The 18,163-nt window shown below is 46.0% G+C and overlaps 1 protein-coding gene across 2 annotated transcripts; it reads right to left on the bottom strand.

The window, feature by feature from the left end:
- Positions 1 to 1,684: 1,684 nt before the first annotated feature.
- Positions 1,685 to 17,731, bottom strand: DCSTAMP (dendrocyte expressed seven transmembrane protein). Of its 2 annotated transcripts, XM_065895593.1 has the most exons (4): positions 17,705 to 17,731; positions 7,363 to 8,404; positions 3,187 to 3,495; positions 1,685 to 2,052 (listed from the first exon to the last, which is right to left on the bottom strand). In XM_065895593.1, exons 2-4 carry the CDS (start codon positions 8,389 to 8,391, stop codon positions 1,978 to 1,980), a joined length of 1,413 nt encoding a protein of 470 aa, XP_065751665.1. In that variant the 5' UTR covers positions 8,392 to 8,404; positions 17,705 to 17,731; the 3' UTR covers positions 1,685 to 1,977. The 2 variants fall into 2 exon arrangements, with proteins under 2 accessions (XP_065751665.1, XP_065751666.1); XM_065895594.1 differs by lacking the exons at positions 3,187 to 3,495; positions 17,705 to 17,731 and having other exon boundaries at positions 2,028 to 2,052; positions 7,565 to 8,391.
- Positions 17,732 to 18,163: the final 432 nt, after the last annotated feature.

The following is an 18,163-nucleotide window of genomic DNA, read 5'->3' as shown; positions in this document are numbered from 1 at the left end:
ATATAACTCTTTTATGGAACAACTAAGGGATTAGTGGTCTGAGGAACACACTTTGGGAAATGCTGACTCAGATTTCTAATGTAGGCTCCTTCTGCTAGAGAAATTTCACCATTGAAGACCTGTGTTGAAAGACCTGCAATTCAGTACACCTTCCTGGAATGATGGTTCTCAGTGCTGGCCAGCTATTAGAATCACCTGGGAGCCTTAAACATGCCAGTGCCCAGGGCCCAGCCCAGGCCAGCTAAGTCAGGGTCTTTGAGGGTGAGTTTTCCCATCTATAAAATAGAAATAATACTACCTACCTCACAGGATTGTCATGAAACATAAATGAAACCGTATGTGTAAAATGCCTACTCTGGTGCCCAAAACAAAATATGGTCTTCGAAAAAATGTTTCATTCAGGGGAGAGTGTAAAATTTCAATTTTAAAATGTAGAAGATATTATTAAAATAGAAAATCACTATTTGGCTGGCCCAGTTTTGCATCCATGGATGCTAAAATTAGAGGGTAAATGTATGATGAGAAGCAGGATGTTTGCATAGTCTGAAGGTATTTCCCACAATACACTTGTTCGTTCCAAAAGGAAAATAGTAACTTCAACAGTGGAAGAATCTTAACTAAGTGAAGAAAGGTAACCTCACCAGTAATGAGACATATTAACCTCGCATACCCCTGATCTCATGCATTGAGAAGAGCATGCCAGCGCTTCTGTACTATTGTTGCCCAAAAATACATTACCTGGGTTTACTTATAAGGAAACATCAGACAAACCCAAAGCAAAGGACATTTTACAAAATAACTGGCAGCACTCCTCAGAAATGTCAAGGTCATGAAAGAAGAAGAAAGACAGACTGAGGAACTGTCCCTGACTGGACGAGACTAAGGAACCATGACGGCCAAATGCGATGCATGAGCCTGGATTGGATCAAGGACTAGTCCTTGGGACATTAGTGGGATATTAGTGGGACGATTGGTGAAAATCCAATGAGTTTTGTAGAGTATGCATTTTTCAGTGTTATTTACCTGGTTTTGACAATTGTGCTGTGGTAATGTGAGATGTTAATGTTCGGGGATGAGGGGTGATGGGTAAATGGAACGCTGTACTTAGTATTTTGCAACTGTTTTGTAAGGCTGAAACATTTTCAAAATGAAAAGTTAAAAAGTTGTTTTAAAATTTTAATGTTTCTTCATTTCTTCCCATTCTGGCACTTCAGAGGTAATAGAATCAGTATTTTTCCCTCTTAGGTATTTTGAATATTGGGGAAATAGGCCCCTGTACTGTAGAGTGTACATTGATTATAGTGAAAAAGAGGCCCAAGATGCACATTGTAGGAAGCCTCTCATATGATTTTAATAAATGTGTTCTCTAAATAAATGTGGCTAGAGGCTTTGGTAGAAGAGGAAAAAGAAAAGAGATCCAGGAAAGTAGAGGATAGGAGCAGAGGAGGTGGTGAGAAGAAACCAGGAGCTGCTGGAGATGGGTTTTGGAAGGAGTTCTTGAATAAGGGGGCAGGGGGAGGACAGACAGTTGTGGGTAGGAAATAGCTATAAAGGATATTAAGAAGGGCAGAGAAGGGATAGAAGCATTTAAAGATATTTTGCTCGCATCATACATATATGTCCTCCTTGATATTTGTTTGTGAGCCTGCAGTAGAGATTTTGATTTTTTCCAATTTTTTTCTGTTTTTTTCTTTGAATACTACTCTATGCTGAGACTCTTCTCGAAGGGCCTGGTTATAGCGCTGTTACACTGAGATACAGTCCAGATCGTGTGCCTTGTTTGCGAGACAGACAACACAACAATTTATCTGGTAGCCCTTTGGCCCTTATGGAAAAAAGGACTTTGGCCCTGCAACCTCAAACCGCTGAAGGACCTTGCAGTGTAGTTCTCTGTTGCTGGGCATGAGTAAGGGTCACGATCAGTAGACTTAAGGAGAATTGCTGGAACAGTGTGGCCGAGGGGCTGCATGGGGCCTCTCACAGGTTGTCTTCACTGGCAGTGTCCATTTGTTTCTTCCCAATCATTTTCAGGACTGGAAGCCAGAAATGAATCTGAAAAGACACGAAGCTGGATGAATGAGTATTAGAGTCGTTTCAAATGCCACTGACACAGACTTTTCACAAGACTTTGAAATGGCCGGGAAAGCTTATCCTTAGGGATTATTTCGGTCTTTCATTGTCCATGAACTATTTTCCAGTTCTGTAAGCTGTAGATAGCTGATGGCAACAATGCAAATGATTCTTGTCCATGCACATGCAAGTGAATTTCACCCTGCAGAGTACAATTGACCCTCCCATCCTCCCTTGTGGAAGAAGCCAGTTTTGTATCTATTAAACAAATTCATTTTGGTATTCAAGATGGCCTGTATGTATGTGTGATTTAAATTGTTCTTTGAATTGGTTGGAGTTTCTTACTGTTCCGTCTTTAATACGTTGAATGAAATCTTTGACAAGTGTTCATTTTATATGTGTATGAAAGTCATTATGTTATATATGTATAAATATATACATATATATATCATCATATATATATTTTTTTTTTTTTTTTCTTTTTTTGCGGTACGCAGGCCTCTCACTGTCGTGGCCTCTCCCGTTGCAGAGCACAGGCAACGGACGCGCAGGCTCAGCGGCCATGGCTCACGGGCCCAGCCACTCCACGGCATGTGGGATCTTCCCGGACCGGGGCACGAACCCGTGTCCCCTGCATCGGCAGGCGGACTCTCAACCACTGCGCCACCAGGGAAGCCCTCATCATATATATTTTGTAATGCTGGAGAATGAGCAAATTCTTTGGAGTTTACCAAGCTGTAGTAGATACTTCCCTTCTGTTATTTATTTATCCCGGTAAAGTAACTCTGACTGGGTATTGTTCTTTAACAGCCATTAGAGAGGGCCTTCCCGGTAGCTTTTCTACAATATGACTGAATGTACTCACTGGAAATCAGTGTTTTGAAGGCTATCTGGTAGAATCCTCTGGACCGGCATTGCTGCAGAGTCTTCTGGACTTAGCCATGTACATCTGTTCCCCGTCACTGTTCACCTACCCCCACCCCCGCCCCGAAAGTGTCCTATCTGTTGCCGGGGATATAAGCCCTAATGTAAAGTTGAAGAGTGCTTTGAAATTCCATTTGCCCTTCAAAATCAAAATTTCCCTAATTACAGGTTATAACCCTATTTTGGCTTTACCTTTGTAAAGTACAGACTCAGTTTCCTTTTTACTTCTCCCACTGGCTGCCTTGATCTTCTCTTCAGTAGCTTTGCATGTAGGTATTGGATGCGCTCCCTCTGCACACTTGGGTAGAAGGATGCTGACACCAGGATTTTAAGTTGCATCAGGATGGAGGACAGCAGTCCTAGCATCCCTAGTATCACAAGAATAAAACTGAGAGGAATCCAGGTCTCAGACAGAAGTAGCTTTGGTTTAGGGAGGCAACTGGGTTCAAACAGAGATATATTAAATGAAGAATCATGGATGATGTCTTGAGCTTCTTGTTTCTAAAACGAAAGAATAAAATCATCAAGATCCATGCCATTTTCATACTCTGTCCTTGTCTTTCTCAATACTGCCCCGTAGCATTTATCTTAAAATATGCAGGGAGCTTTGGCTGAAGGGGCTATCCCAGCTCCTTTTATGTGCTATGACTGGAATAAAGGAGAAGGGATGAATTTTTGTTGTAGCCATTGCAGAGTTTTCCAGAGTGGGAATTGTGGAAATATAGATTTCCTTGAGAGAAGGATATCAGATACGTTTGTTTGCTCTGTCCTTTCTTTAGAGAGTCACGATAGCCATGAGACTGTTGAGGGTGCTGAGAAGAAAGCAGAGAAATTTGCTTAAATTCAGCCAACGATTCTCCTATTAATTTTGACCGCATGACTTATTTTTATGGAACACCCGTTTCTACACTTCAGAGCATGTGGGACTAACGAAAGATGTTTTTTGCTTAACTGGGAGAGAAGTTTTTTTTGTAGCAGAGCCCCTCAAGGCCCAGTCATAGCCTCTCCATCTCGACAAACACCTCGTCAGCAGACCACAAGGTCATAAAGATGTGGAGGCATTAAATTATGTTCTAAGTCATCCTTCTAGAGCTTGAGGTGGCGGGGAGGGGTGGTGGGGGGGTAGAATTATTCTTGATGCAAGAATACAAAGAAGAGTATACTTACTCAAAGTGTCTCTAAAATCCTATTTATAGAGGTCTCAAAATAGGACATTTTCACATCTCTCTTAGATGATAGGAGGGGTGCATTCCTCCCCACTTGAAGGCAAGAGAATAAGCCAGTTGCCCTCAACAAACTGACCCAGAGGGCAGATGACATTGAGCCACCCAGCCAAGCCACCAGTAGGAGACGTGTGTGCTGATTCAGCTCTTACTTTTCCCTGACCTGAGAAAGCCATATAGTCTCTTGGTGGATTTGTTTTCCAATTTGGTAAAACAGGAATTAACGGACCAGATCCTGCCCATGAATAAACTACTCCCAGTGTAAATTAAGCACCTTGGGGATGGAGCATTAACGTTACAGACTGGAGTACTTAGTAAGTTATTATCACTCCAACACCCTAGAGCCCTGGGGCGCAGAGGAGGAAAATGACTTCTGAAAAGAACCCAATCACACCCAGAGAACACCACGCACCTTCGATTTACCCCAATACCTGTGAAAAATCTGGAAACCCCCAAACCTGGGACTTCTACACAAATGTCCAGTCAGATCTGCAGTTTCCCCAGCACTGTGGCTAAGCAGTAGAAAGCATTTGTGTTGCCTTTCCTTTTCTCCTACTAAAAAGACAGTTCACCTACGATTAAATAGCCAGAGCAGAGGCATGCATTCTTTTCAATACTGCTGAAGAAACAAACACATCGATTGAGTAAGTGATGAGAAATCCTGCAATAAGAAAGCAGCGGGTGTCCGGTCTGGGAAGAAGTTATTTAGTCTAGGAATCTAACCAGGGATTTTGCAGCTGGGAGCCAGGGCTTCAGAAAGGTTGTCAGCACTCTTGTATGGGCTTGGTGGAGGGTAACAAACTCTCAAAATACCGAGCAAGGTACTAAATTGTACCCCAATGTTTTAAAATGTGTTTGCCTCTCTCAAGTAAACAATTTACCAAGATGGTATTGAGTAATGGATGGAAGATTCACTCTGGTATCAGACGGTCCTGAAAAGTTAATGCAGACCAATGCTGGGCACATAGTAGGTGCTCAATAAGTAGAGACTGTAGCTTTTTTAATTTATTATTATTTTTTTTTTGCGGTACACAGGCCTCTCACTGTTGTGGCCTCTCCCGTTGCGGAGCACAGGCTCCGGACGCGCAGGCTCAGCGGCCATGGCTCACGGGCCCAGCCGCTCTGCGGCATGTGGGATCCTCCCGGACAGGGGCACGAACCCGTGTCTCCCGCATTGGCAGGCGGACTCTCAACCACTGCGCCACCAGGGAAGCCCGACTGTAGCTATCTTTACTTACAGCGTCCACCTATCCAGCCAGGTCTATCACGTCATTTCCCACTTTTCTTCTTTATTTAAAATTGTATAAAAGTGGGAGAGGGGCTTCCCTGGTGGCGCAGTGGTTGAGAGCCTGCCTGCTAATGCAGGGGACACGGGTTCGAGCCCTGGTCTGGGAGGATCCCACATGCCACGGAGCAACTGGGCCTGTGAGTCACAACTACTGAGCCTGCGCGTCTGGAGCCTGTGCATCTGGAGCCTGTGCTCCGCAACAAGAGAGGCTGCGATCGTGAGAGGCCCATGCACCGCGATGAAGAGTGGCCCCCACTTGCTGCAACCAGAGAAAGCCCTCGCACAGAAACGAAGACCCAACACAGCATAAATAAATTAATAAAACTCCTATCCCAACATCTAAAAAAAAAAAAAAGTTTAAAACAAAAAAAAGTGGGAGAAACCTTGAGCCAATGTTTCTTTTCTTGCTTGACTTCTCCTTTGCAAATCTGCTGCAATGGAGAGACCAGGAACCTCCAAGGTCATCGTGGGATAAGGGCAGGGCACTGCCAGTTACGTGGAAGCCAGCTGCTGGTGGCACAGCCTCCCAGGCTCGGCAGGAGAGAGTTTGAGACAAGCTCCCACAGCAGTCTTGTGCTCGCATCTGTTCTGCGCCCACCACCCTGCTGTCATTGTGAGTGTACGTGGTGGCCTCCCCCGCCAGGACGTGAGCCCTTCGATGGCAGCCATCATGGTCTAGACAACTTTGCATCCCCAGGACACAGCAAGACCCCAAAATGTATTTGCCAGGACATTGTCATTGGAAACCTTCTGGGCCTTTTTTGGAAGGCAGACTTGCTTTTCTCCCCCCATCTATCTAAAACAGTGAGAATTCACAAAACAGGCATGGGTTTTGGCTCAGAGAGAAATAGATGAGAGAGGAGCAAAAAGATGAAGGAGAGGGAAGAACTGAGAGGGGAAGATCAAAAAAGGGACTAAGGAGGGGGATGGACTATGGGGGAGAGGAGGAGAGAAGCCCTTCTACTAGCCGCCGCCCCGGATCAAGCCCGGCTGAAAACCTTGTTTGGCTTTCATTTGAAACACTGCTTCCATTATCCACTCTGCTCCAGATATGTAGAGCAACAGGGTTCTCGTAATTAACTGAAGACTTCAGAGGAAACAGAGGGCTCAGAGTAATCAACTCCGAGAAGCAGCCCAGGATTAGGCGGGGCAGGGGCCAGACAGTGCCTGCTGAGCCAGGAGAAAGGGGAGGGAGAGTATGGTTGCAGCAGGAGGAAATGGGCTTTCAGAGGAGGGTTTCCAGGTCCCTTTCTACCCTCCCCCTCTGAGATTTCCCCAGCAGAGGCACAATCTATTGTAGCTCGACAAAGAGGAGGGAAAATCAGACATACGGAAACAGTAGATGGCGTGTTCACCAGCCCAGGCTAGTGCACGCCACCCAGCATGCATGACATTCACACACACACGCATGCACACGTGCACATGTACACACGACTACACACACTACGTGTGCACGTTCCACGTAGCGCAGAATGCTAGGTTTAAAAACAAGGCAAGTATCTGACAGTATCCAGATCCTCTGAAATGTCTACATAATCATCAATTTCCACAGGGAAAAATGGAAAAGAGAAAAGATGGGATGAACAAAAAGCATGGTCTCCTCTGTTGCGGTACGGCTGCCACAGGAAACTGACACGGTGATCAAAAATGTTCAGAATGTTCTCATCCTCTAACATTGGGGTTTCAACTCAATCTAACCAGCATTCTGGGTGTTCTTCCTACACGCCAGGCTCCGTGCCAGGCACTGAGGTTCCAGAGGGGAATAAGACACTGCCCTGCCTTGGAAAGTTCACGATCTTTTGCAAACACACAGCAAACAGCTGGGATACACAGTGAGATGGGCCTGTGAGCACCTACCTCTCTGTGCAGCTTCAAGTGAACCTCAAGCCCTGGCAAGCTTTGGAAATGCTTGCTGATGGAGAAAATGAGCCAATATAGCAGATAATCTATGGCTGCAAACAACACCCAGATGTAGAGATGGGTAAGTACCGGGAGGAAAAACAGCCCCAGGTTTTTCCTGTCTTTAGGAGTCAGCCAGAAAGATGGGATGACGACATACTTCTTCCTTTCCCGCTTATTCAGCGGGAGGACACAGGGCCTCTGTTCATGCCTCTCCCTCTCGTCAAACTGAACAAATTGTCTGGTGATGTAGATGTTCTCAAACTTCCAACGACAGGAGCCCAAAAATCGCCTCATGAAGAGGCCAGTGCCAAGTAGCACCAGCAGAAGCCCCGTGAGGGCAACTAGCTGCCGCCCCAGGGAAGACAACACCTCTGTCGCTGTCACCACCTGGTACAAGACACGCAGGGCTTTGTATGTAGTGTCATTGAGCTGTGCCTCCAGGGCTTGGCTGGGACTAAAAAGAGAGACCTCCAGTGTTTGGTTCCAAGAAACAAGGTCATCAAACAGACTTAGGTGAGTGGCAAGGCCGTATATCCACTGAATTGCTTCAATATATTTTTTCAAAAGTGGAAAATGGATGGAAAAGCTCTTTGCCCTTAGGTTGCAAGTCATACTGTCCAGGAGACCTTTAAAGTTGTGAAAAATATTTTCCACGTGTCCAAAGATGACTATCCCTGTGCCAGCGGTGATCAAAGCGTCCCTGCCTTCACGCAGGCCACACGAGAGGAAGAAGAGCAGAATGAAACACCGTGCGTGCTTGGAGCAGCACAGGAGAGCACATGTGACCATCCAGGAGGTGGTGAAGACTATGAATGAGGACAGAAACCAGTAGAAGGCCCCAGAGAGGAGGCCAACAGAAATGAAAGCAACAAAACAACAAGTGCCCAAATGTTGGGTGAAGTCCATCCATCCAAGGCTCCTTGGAGACACATACATCCTCCAAAGACTGAGGAAGATATTGGTGCCTGAGGTCCAGACACCCATGCTCTCTCTGTCCCTGGAAATGAAAGAGAAACAGGGTCAGATGTTGCTTTTAAATGTCCTCTTTGTAAAGGGCACGATGATAGATTGATTGCAAAAAATGGCTGTAAGTTTTTACTCTTCTCAGTCTCTACACTATTCCTAAACCAAACTTGGGCCCGCTCGCTGCCAATCCACTGACACTGGATTGTGGTGAAGGGAAGTGCAGAGTTTATTGCAAGGTGCCCAGTGCAGGACCAAGCAAGGAGAACGGGCAGCTTGTGTTCAAAGGACCTGAACTTGATATAAACGAGTTTATTTCCAAAACAGAAGTAGATTCACAGACATAGAAAACAAACTTACGATTACGAGAGGGGATAACGGGATGGGGAGGTGCGGGAAAGCTAAATTAAAACTTTGGGATTAACTGCTATGTATAAAATAGGTAAACAACAAGGACCTACTGTACAGCACAGGGAACTATATTCAGTGTCTTGTAATAACCTATAATGGAAAAGAATCTGAAAAAGAATATATATACAAATGTTTATGCATAACTGAATCACTTTGCTGTACACCTGAAGCTAACACAACACTGTAAATTAACTATACTTCAATTAAAAAAACACGGTTTAAACAAAAGAGACCTGGGCTTCCCTGGTGGCGTAGTGGTTGAGAGTCCGCCTGCCAATGCAGGGGACATGGGTTCGTGCCCCGGTCCGGGAAGATCCCACATGCCGCGGAGCGGCTGGGCCCGTGAGCCATGGCCACTGAGCCTGCACGTCCGGAGCCTGTGCTCCGCAACGGGAGAGGCCACAACAGTGAGAGGCCCGCGTACAGCAAAAAAATAAAAATAAAAAAGACTTGAACTCCGCAGTGGCTTTCGGGGAAGGGCTGTTAAAGGCAAGGTGAGGGATAGGATTGCAGAGTGGCTGATCAGCTTGGTACGTCCTTCTAACCGTGGGTGGTGAGGTACCAGCGTGATGTTTCGGGAATGAACACCATCAACCTCTGCTTCCAACCCCTCTGGGGTCTACATGCTTATCGTCACGTGTAGTTAACTTCTTCCACCTGGTGGGGGCTTTTAATGTCTGCAAAACACCTCAAGGATATGGTTCAGGTTATTATCTACAGCCTCGAGGAGGCACTAAAAGTCCTTGACTTTGTGTTATGGCTAAACTCTTATTATTTTGTCTTACTTGACTGTTTTCCTTTGTTTCTGCATTTTCTCACTTTTCTCATTAAATTTTTCCTTTGGACTTGCGGGGAGGCCTACGAGGCTAAAGCTTTTCTACAAACAAGAGGTGGGGGACACAGGGTCTGTCCCTGGGGAGGCCCTGCAGGGTCCTGCTCAGTTTCTACACCTCCTTGCAAAGTGACATTACAGCTTCTCCCATCAAGAAGTGAGAGAGGGCTTCCCTGGTGGCGCAGTGGTTGAGAGTCCACCTGCCAATGCAGGGGACACGGGTTCGTGCCCCGGTCCGGGAGGATCCCATGTGCCGCAGAGCGGCTGGGCCCGTGAGCCATGGCCGCTGAGCCTGCGTGTACAGAGCCTGTGCTCCGCAACAGGAGAAGCCACAATGGTGAGAGGCCCATGTACCGCAAAAAAAAAAAAAAGAAGTGAGAGAAATAGAATCACGTGGTGGGGTTTATTTCTCCAGCCCTTGAATTTGGGATGGCCTTGTGACACCATCGGCCAATGGAATGTGGCAGAAGTAATAGTATGCCTATCCCGAGTCTGTGATTCCCTCCTGCCTCTCTTGGAACCCTACTACTAACTTGTTGACAAGTCCAGGTATTTTAGCTTCTATTGCTGCTGTAGCAAATTTCCACAGACTTAGTGGCTTATAGAAACACATATTTATTCTCTCACAATTCTAGAGGTCAGAAGTCTAAAACTGGTCCAGAGGGCTGCAGAGGGCTGGAGGTTCTAGGGGAAAATCCATTTGCTTGCCTTTTCCAGCTTCTAAAGGCCACCTCTATTCCTTGGCTTGTGGACTCTCCTCCATCTCAAACAGAGCAATGTTGCATCTTCTTTTCTTTCTGACCTCTGCTTCCATCCTTATATCTTCTCTCATGACTCTGATCCTCCTGCCTCCCTCTTCAAAGGACCCCTGTGACTATACTGGGGCCACCCAAGGAATCCAGGATAATCTCTCCATCTCAAGGTCCTTAACTCAAGCACATATATAGAGTTCCTTTTACCATGAAAGGTAACATAGTCATAGGTTCTGGGCATTAGGACATGGACATCTTTGGTTGGGGCTGGGGGGGTGGGGTCATTCATCCTGTCATACCAGGTTGGGCTGCTGAATGACAAGAGGAACATGACCAGTCTATTCCATCAACTCAGCCAATAGCTAGTCAGCTGCCATATATGTGAAATAGGGCATCCTAGACCAGCCAGTCCCCAGCCACCAGCTGATCACAGATACTTGAGCAATAAGAAATGCTTATTCACTTTGAGCCCCTGAATTGTGTGCTGCTTTTTTGCACAGTGATTGTTCACTGATAAAAGCAGCAGTCCTGTGCCATGGGTCTTATTAACTGAAAGAGACCTTAGGTTGATGGACAGGCTGAAATTTCAACGAACTGCATTATGTAAGATCACTTTCTGACAGTCATCTATTTTCTCGTGCTCTAAGTTTACAGACAAGAAAGCAAACCAAAGGCATCCGAACTTAAACGTGGCATTGGACTGAGGCCATTGTATTCAGCTCTGTAACCATTGTGCCTTCCCTCCCTCGTTCCTAACCTCTGAGTGCAGTTCTCTCCTGAGAATCTTACAAGGAAAATGAGAATAATCTGTCACCGAGTTAATCATCTTTTCTTTTTTTCCCAGATCTAAAATGAAGGTGCTGTGGGGCTGCTACTGCCCTGTCAGTCATACAGATTTAGGTGTGTGATGCACTCAGAGAGGCTTGGGTTCATTTGGGATGATACAAAATAAATTTGAGCTATCTTAATTGACATGAAAATGTCTAATGAGCATTATACCTTATGTATGGAATTTTAACGAAGACATTGATCAGTTTTTAAACACTCTCAAATAAATCCCTTCTCACATCAAATATTTTGGGGCTGGATTTATGGAGTAGCTTAATACCATTTGAGCCAGTGAATTACACTGGTAATGTGAGAAAGGTATCCAGTCACTGGCGGGAGGGCATGAACTCAGCAACCTGAAGGGAAGAAATGGCTCTCTTCTCGGGTTCGGGCGGAATGGGGTTAATGTAGGACAGAAATGAGATGGGGAAATAGGCAGGTTAGGAACAAACCTGTGGAAATGTCTTCAGCAATTATATAGAGGGCTTGCAGCTGCTGCACGTAATCTGAATGGGAAAGTTCAGTGCAGAGAAGAGATACGGGGAGACGTCGTGTTGAAGAAGGGTCATTACCATGTGGGACTGGCCTTATAGAAGATTCAAGATCCTCCCTAAGAAGGTGGTTTTACTCCATCCGGAGGAAAGGAAACTGGAAGATATGGACATTAGAATGGGGACCAGCAAAAGAACAGAGTTCTTTTTTCCTGCAAGCTTGCTTCCTTTCAGAACTGGAGGTTGATTTGGAGGTTGGCAGTACTCCTGTGTACCAACTCCACTCCTGTGCCTCTCTGAGCCCCAGGGATCACTGGTAGCCCCTGTGCTCCTGAACTGTCCCCAGCCTTGCCAGTGCGAGTCAGCCCTGCTTCCTTGCCTGGGTCGGAGGACTTGATCAGTCAGCGGAGGGCAGGCGGACACCGGGCAGGACAGCCAGCACCACAGGCTGCCTGTGAGAGGTGCTGCCTCTCCCGCTAGGTGTGTCCCCATTTGCTTTCTTCGGTGTGGCTTTGGATTTGACCCCAAACCATTATCTGAGTAATTGGTACACTAATAGTTAATAATTGTCTATTATGTCCTAGGAGCTCTTTATATATAGCATCTCTCTGCATCCTCCCTAAAGCCTCTGGAGGTTGCTTTTCACACAGTGGACACTGGGGCTCAGGGTGCTTGCTGAAATGTGTCAGCGATCACACGGGGAGTAGGTGGCATAGCAGAATTCAGACCGGGTCTCCCTGCCCCCTGAGCCATGCCCAGATTCCACGGCTCTGGGTCATGTGACGGGATGCTCAGCCCACTGTGTCTGCTGGAAACACATCACACTTTCTGCCAGTGACGGTTTAAGAGCTGATTTGTATATCACAAACCCATTTCTCTCTGCTCATTTCTTTTTGCATCAAAATAGTTTACCCTGTAAGAATGTTTCTCAAATCAGCAGATTTTTCTCTACAGCAAGTCAAAAATCCCAGCTGTCTTATTTTTTTCTAATATCCTTTATGAGGTACCATGTTGCTTTCTAAAAAATTAATAATGCATATTTTAGATTCATTTTTCCCTCCTTTTGCCTTCATCCTTGTACAGTGTGTTCTTTATAAAGAGATTTCTCTGCAAGTGAGAAACAGATTTATGGATACATTAAAATGTTAGCCCTCGGCAATAAAATCTAATAACAATTAAATAAGATATATTACTGCAATTTTGTCTTGTAAGAGGCACATGTTTTCTTAACAAGCAAAAGATCTAATATTATTCCCCTTTGTTTTGGTGCTGAAAACAGCATGTCACCAAAAGACATCAAAACTTTCTGCAGCAAGAGGACCAAATGCCTTCTCTCCTATTTTATAGCTCAAGCCACAGAGGCGAGTTTGGACCACAAACTCAGGGCTGGTGTTCCAGTCTGTTGAATGTGGCCTTGATTTCCTGTCGCTGTTGAATGTGGCCTTGATTTCTTCACCAATCTCTGTTCCTCATTTTCCCTACTTGAATAAAAGACCTGCCTGAGCTCCTTCCTGGTGAGGTTTAAGGAGGGAAGCTTTGGCAAGCACGTTAAGATTCCCTGGAGATAAGGTGCCTAGGAAATGCAACCCATTTCTTCTTGTTTCTTTGCTGCCACAGCAAATTGAGAATGTCCCTTCTCTGAAGCTCTTTAGGCAAGGCTTCAATGTCCCAACGATGAGAGGCTCAGAGGCAGGAGGTGGATTGCACTGCCTTCCCAGCACTGATGTTTGACGCGTTGCCTTTAGATGTCTGTTGATTTCTGTCCTCTTGCTCCTGCAGAGGTGCAGTCATTCTGCTGAACTTTCTTTCTTCAGATGGCCCCAGTTCTTTCCTTTTAGAAAAATCAGGGAATCAGGATTTGGACAAGCTGGTTACTTATTCCTTTCTCAAAGACTTTTTCAGGCAGATACCCAGATTCTTAAATTTTACTTTTAGAGCTGGAAGAAATATTATAGGTCAGAGCTTCTTAAACTTGAGTATGTTATCACTGGGGGAGTCTTGTCAAAATGCAGATTTTGGTTTCAAAGGTCTAGACTGGCCTCTGAGAGTTTGCGTTCCTAACAAGTCCCAGGTGGTACTGAGGCTGCTCGTCTGAGAACCAGGCACTGCCTAGCAATCTCTAGAATTCAGGACTGTCTGATAGCACTTTCAGCGGTGATGGAAACGTTCTGTATCTGTGCTGTCTAACATGGTCAGCACTAGCCTGATGTGACAACTGAGCACTTAGGGCTGGTGCAACTGAGGAGTTGAATTTTTGACTTTATTTAGTTTTAATTAATTTAAATTTAAACAGTCACATGTGGCTGGTGTCTGTCTACTGAACAGCACAGTTCTAGATGAGCAACACCTGGCCTGCTGGTTTCCACAGATGAGGAAACGAAAATCCAAGGAGGCTACTGGGCTGGCCGAGGCCGTCCTGGACTAGAGGCAGAAGTGGGAGGGAGACCCCAGTTTTCTCCCACGATGTGACACATTTCCCATCACATCAACATCTCATTTCTGACTTTTCGTGAAACCTGTTTTAAAATTCCTACCAGAGTTCCTAAGCAACGGAGTTAAAATTTCCCACATACCAAATTTGCCTTCAGGCATCATAAAATAAATAATTAGAAAAGTGGACAAGCAAAATAGTAATAATAATAGATAATAGTTACCAAGTTGATACCAAGCGTCTGGCCACTGTTAACGGCATCCAAAATACATTATTCCTAATTTTCACAGTAGCTCTGTATGATTATATTGATATATTTTAGATGAGGAAACTGAGGCTCAGAGAGGTTCAATAACTTGCCCAAAGTCACACAGCGAGTAAGTAAAAGAGCCAGGATTCTAACCCGTGTTTACGTGGCACTGAGGGTTCAGGATAGGCAAGTTTCTCAGACTCTCTTTACCATGATCCTCAAAGAGTAGCTTCTAAATTTGGTTGAAATGTATTCCCAGGATCCCAATCATGGGCGAATCCTGAAATGCCATTCAACACTGTAGGTATAAACTCTCCTTGCGTTGTCATGTGCATGGGGCGTCCTCCACCTCCTCTGTCAGCACAGCCTAACTGAACCCTCCAGAGCTGACTATAGTTCTTCATCGAGTGTCAGGCCCATCCTGGTCTGAGGTCTAGGCTGCAGGGCATTCGTTCTCAACTGAACCGTCTCTCCCAGCGTCAGGGGATGAGAGCAGCATTCAGTGTTGGTCCCCACCTTCTCTGCTGAGCTGGGGGTTAGGGTCGGGGCTTTCCCTTTGCTGGTAAATTAGGGCAGTGTGGGCAGCACTGAGCCTTTACACGCCTGCAGGGGTCAGACAGGCACTGTAAAGAGTGAAGAAAATCAGGAGATACAGAGACTTCCTGGGGGGCATGGGTGTGGGCAGTGGGTCCTGGGGGGCTGGGAGCCCATGTCCCAGCTGAAGTTGCAGGAGCAGTAGCTCCAGCCCAGCAGATTTTCTTCGAGGCTGTACACAGACCCAGTGTTGCCAGATTTTCTGATTTTTTTTTTTTTAAGAAAAGCCAGAAATCTAATTTTCTTTGGGTAGCATCTCCTGATTAAAAAAAAAAAAAAGTTGGCTCAAATTATTTTTAAATAGTCAGACACTGATTTTGGCTACTGCTTCTCAGTTTGCAACCCTTGGTGTTTGGGGAAATCCTCACGTGACTTCCCCCTCTTCTCTCTGCCCGGCCGTCCTCCTCTCCTTCTCCTTCTCCTTCTCCAGTCATCTGAGTTACCCTCTTTTTATTCCCTGGTACCTTTTAAAATCATGCTGTAGGCCAGATTCCAGTCTCATGCATAAAGGTTTTTCTCTATGCCTTGGGAATATTTTTTCCCCAAAGATCTCTAGCTCTATTTTATTCCCTTCTCTTGCTCTCCTGGATTGAGCCCTTCCCTCTCTCTCCATCGCTTCTTCCAGCAGCAGCTAAAAGGCTAACCCGATCGCTTTAACCTGCAGTTTCTCTTTACGGTGCCTCCATTATCAATAATGTTTATCTCAACATCAGTGTCTCCCCAGGACCATGTACCTGCTTTTATGCTTTCATCAACGGCAATATCCCAAGAATAATTACCGCTCTTCTGCCTTTATCCCTAAACTCTAGTTCGTGCCACAGCCTGGGGCCAGGAAACCACAGCTGCAGTTAACAGGAGAATATCACCAAAGACCCAAATCTCTTTCACGGGATGAAAGGAATGTTTGTGTGGCTGGGTGGGAGGGAACAAGTTAAGGAACGGGGGCAGTGATGAGAAGCTCCTGGTCCAAGTCCGGAGCCAGGCAGAACTGTGCGGTCTGTGTATCCAGCCTGAGCCCACACATCCGCTTTCACGCAGAGCTGAGCTGTTGCCATGGGAAACAGAAGCGGCCAGGCTTCTCCATCAACCTGCGCACACCAGCAAACGCCGGCTGTGAGGTGCATACGCAGTGGATTTGATTGTTTTCCCCGGGGGGTATTAAACGTCAGTGGCAGCAGCAAAAGCCCTGGCACGGAGGACACAGGCTCCCAGCCCCCAGCCCCCAGCCCCAGCCCCAGAGCCCTGTTCGCCCACTTTGTTGGGGAGTCAGGACGATGAACATTCCTGTGTTGTCCTGTGATTCCTTTGAGCACAAATTAACTCTCAAGGTGCAAAGAACGCATCTTTGCTTCAGATATAAGGCCCGGTCAGCAGCTGTGACAATAATAACTAGAGCCTCCAAAGTGACCCACCCTGGGCGCCTTCAAGATTGAGGGGATATTGAAGAAGCACATCACCAGTGTCGCTCTGGCGCTGGCAGACAGAAACCCACAGGATCACAGCTTTTGCAATTGCAGGAGAAACCAGAGCAGCCTTCTTTGGGGAAGGACCCAGAGGACAAGGAACTCAATGCGGTCCTATTGCTCCCCTCCTTCCCCAAGTGGGTAGCACTCGCCTTGTCGGACATCCTGAGATTTCCAGTAAGTGAGACCAGCTCCTTCTGACCATGCTCCCCATGCAGAAGCCAATGGCTTATGCTCAACAAGCCCAGGTACAGTCTGCAGACACCCTGGGGAAAAATTAACCTGACTGCTGACATTCTATCTCCGCTCCTCTAACCAGCTCTCCTAATCCCCTGTGGGAACCTAGTCTGAACACATCAGCCTCTCATTGACCTCAGGACTTGATGGGAATCTCATTTTAAAGGGAATTTGGAGAAAGGGCAGAGTGGGATAGAAAAAGACCACGGGGCAGGGAGACAGGAGACCTGTGGTCTGGCCTGCATGTGACCTTGGATAAGTCACTTCACCTCTGGGGACCACAGCTCCCTCGAGTCCTGCCAGCCCACAGTCTCTGAAATAAAGGCAAATGAGAGTGGCTGAGCCCACTCTGGGCACTGGCATTTTGCAGAAGCCCAGCACCCGTAAGGGGGACAAAAGGAGGACGGAGTGTTTCTTGTCCTTTTCTCTTTTTCTTTCTTTCTTTTTTTAAAACTCTTGCAAACTTATAAATTGGTCGGGAACGCAGTGTTCTCTGAGCCTGCCAAAGTAGCTCGAGCAGCGCCAAGAGGTGAAATGAATTCCTCATAATTTTGTTTTCATCGTTCTTGCCTTGGGAAAGCCAGTGAACGCCTTCCTCTCTGAAAGCAACCTTCACACAAGGAAGGAAAGATTAATGAAAGCTACTGGGTAAACAGAGGAGTGTCTACAGGACAATTCAGTCCAGCATGGCACTGTGTGTGAGGCCTGGCAGCCTTTCCGAGCCAGCCCTGCTCCTCTCTGTGACCCGAGGCTTGGCTAACAGATCAATTCTTCAAAAGCCAGGGATGGCCCACGTCCACACAGCTGTTCTGTTAAGAAGATGCTCAAGCTGCAGTCCTCCCTGAGATGAGGGATTCAGATCCCTCAGGCCAACGTTAACAAAAACTTTCTGATATTTCTGTACATAGGTAAACTGTCGGGGATAGAGGCAGAGGTGTAAAGTTTCCTCTAGTCTCAACTGTTTATTCCAATTTACTAATACTTAATTTTTTCTTATTAAAAAAAAGCAATTTCAAAATCAAGATTATTCTGAAAGTTTACTTACAGGCTCCTTTCAGGTTCTTCTCTGAGTGCAAAAATGCCCTTCCCTAGGGCTCTGAGTCTTGATATAGAACAAGGAAAAAGGAACCAGAAGTGACAAGAGGGTCACATAGCCATGAATCAACCTCTTTAATTCCCCAGAGAAGTGACTAAGTCGTTTCATATTGACAAAGGGGATAACTGATGCAAAGAAACTACATGTTTCTTTCTAATATTTTTCTCAGAATAGATGTTGCAGAAATCAATCCTAGAAAATAATGAAATAGGGTATTTTCAAACGTCAGAGAGTGAGTTACGAAAACTTGGGTGGTCTCTTGCTCTCTTCCTCTTCTTCCTTCATTCATACTCCCCACCCCCATCCCTACCCCCAGAGGTGGGACCAAACGTTCACTCCCAACCTCAGCTGAAGAGACACGTGGCATGAAGGAGCCAACTCTGCCTTGATGACTCAAGAGAGGTGTAG

Source organism: Phocoena phocoena, chromosome 17, assembly GCF_963924675.1.
Source record: "Phocoena phocoena chromosome 17, mPhoPho1.1, whole genome shotgun sequence".
NCBI lineage: Eukaryota > Metazoa > Chordata > Mammalia > Artiodactyla > Phocoenidae > Phocoena > Phocoena phocoena.
The sequence above is the reverse complement of the archived record's forward strand: the minus strand, read 5'-3'. Positions and strand labels throughout refer to the sequence as shown.

Excerpts from the sequence above, each read along its gene's own strand:
- DCSTAMP (XM_065895593.1), bottom strand. The coding sequence starts at position 8,391 with ATGGGTGTCTGGACCTCAGGCACCAATATCTTCCTCAGTCTTTGGAGG. Across the intron at positions 3,496-7,362 it reads ACTTGAAGCTGCACAGAGAG|AAACAAGAAGCTCAAGACAT; the intron begins GTAGGTGCTCAC and ends CTTTCGTTTTAG. Across the intron at positions 2,053-3,186 it reads TGAGTCTGTACTTTACAAAG|ATTCATTTCTGGCTTCCAGT; the intron begins GTAAAGCCAAAA and ends GTGTCTTTTCAG.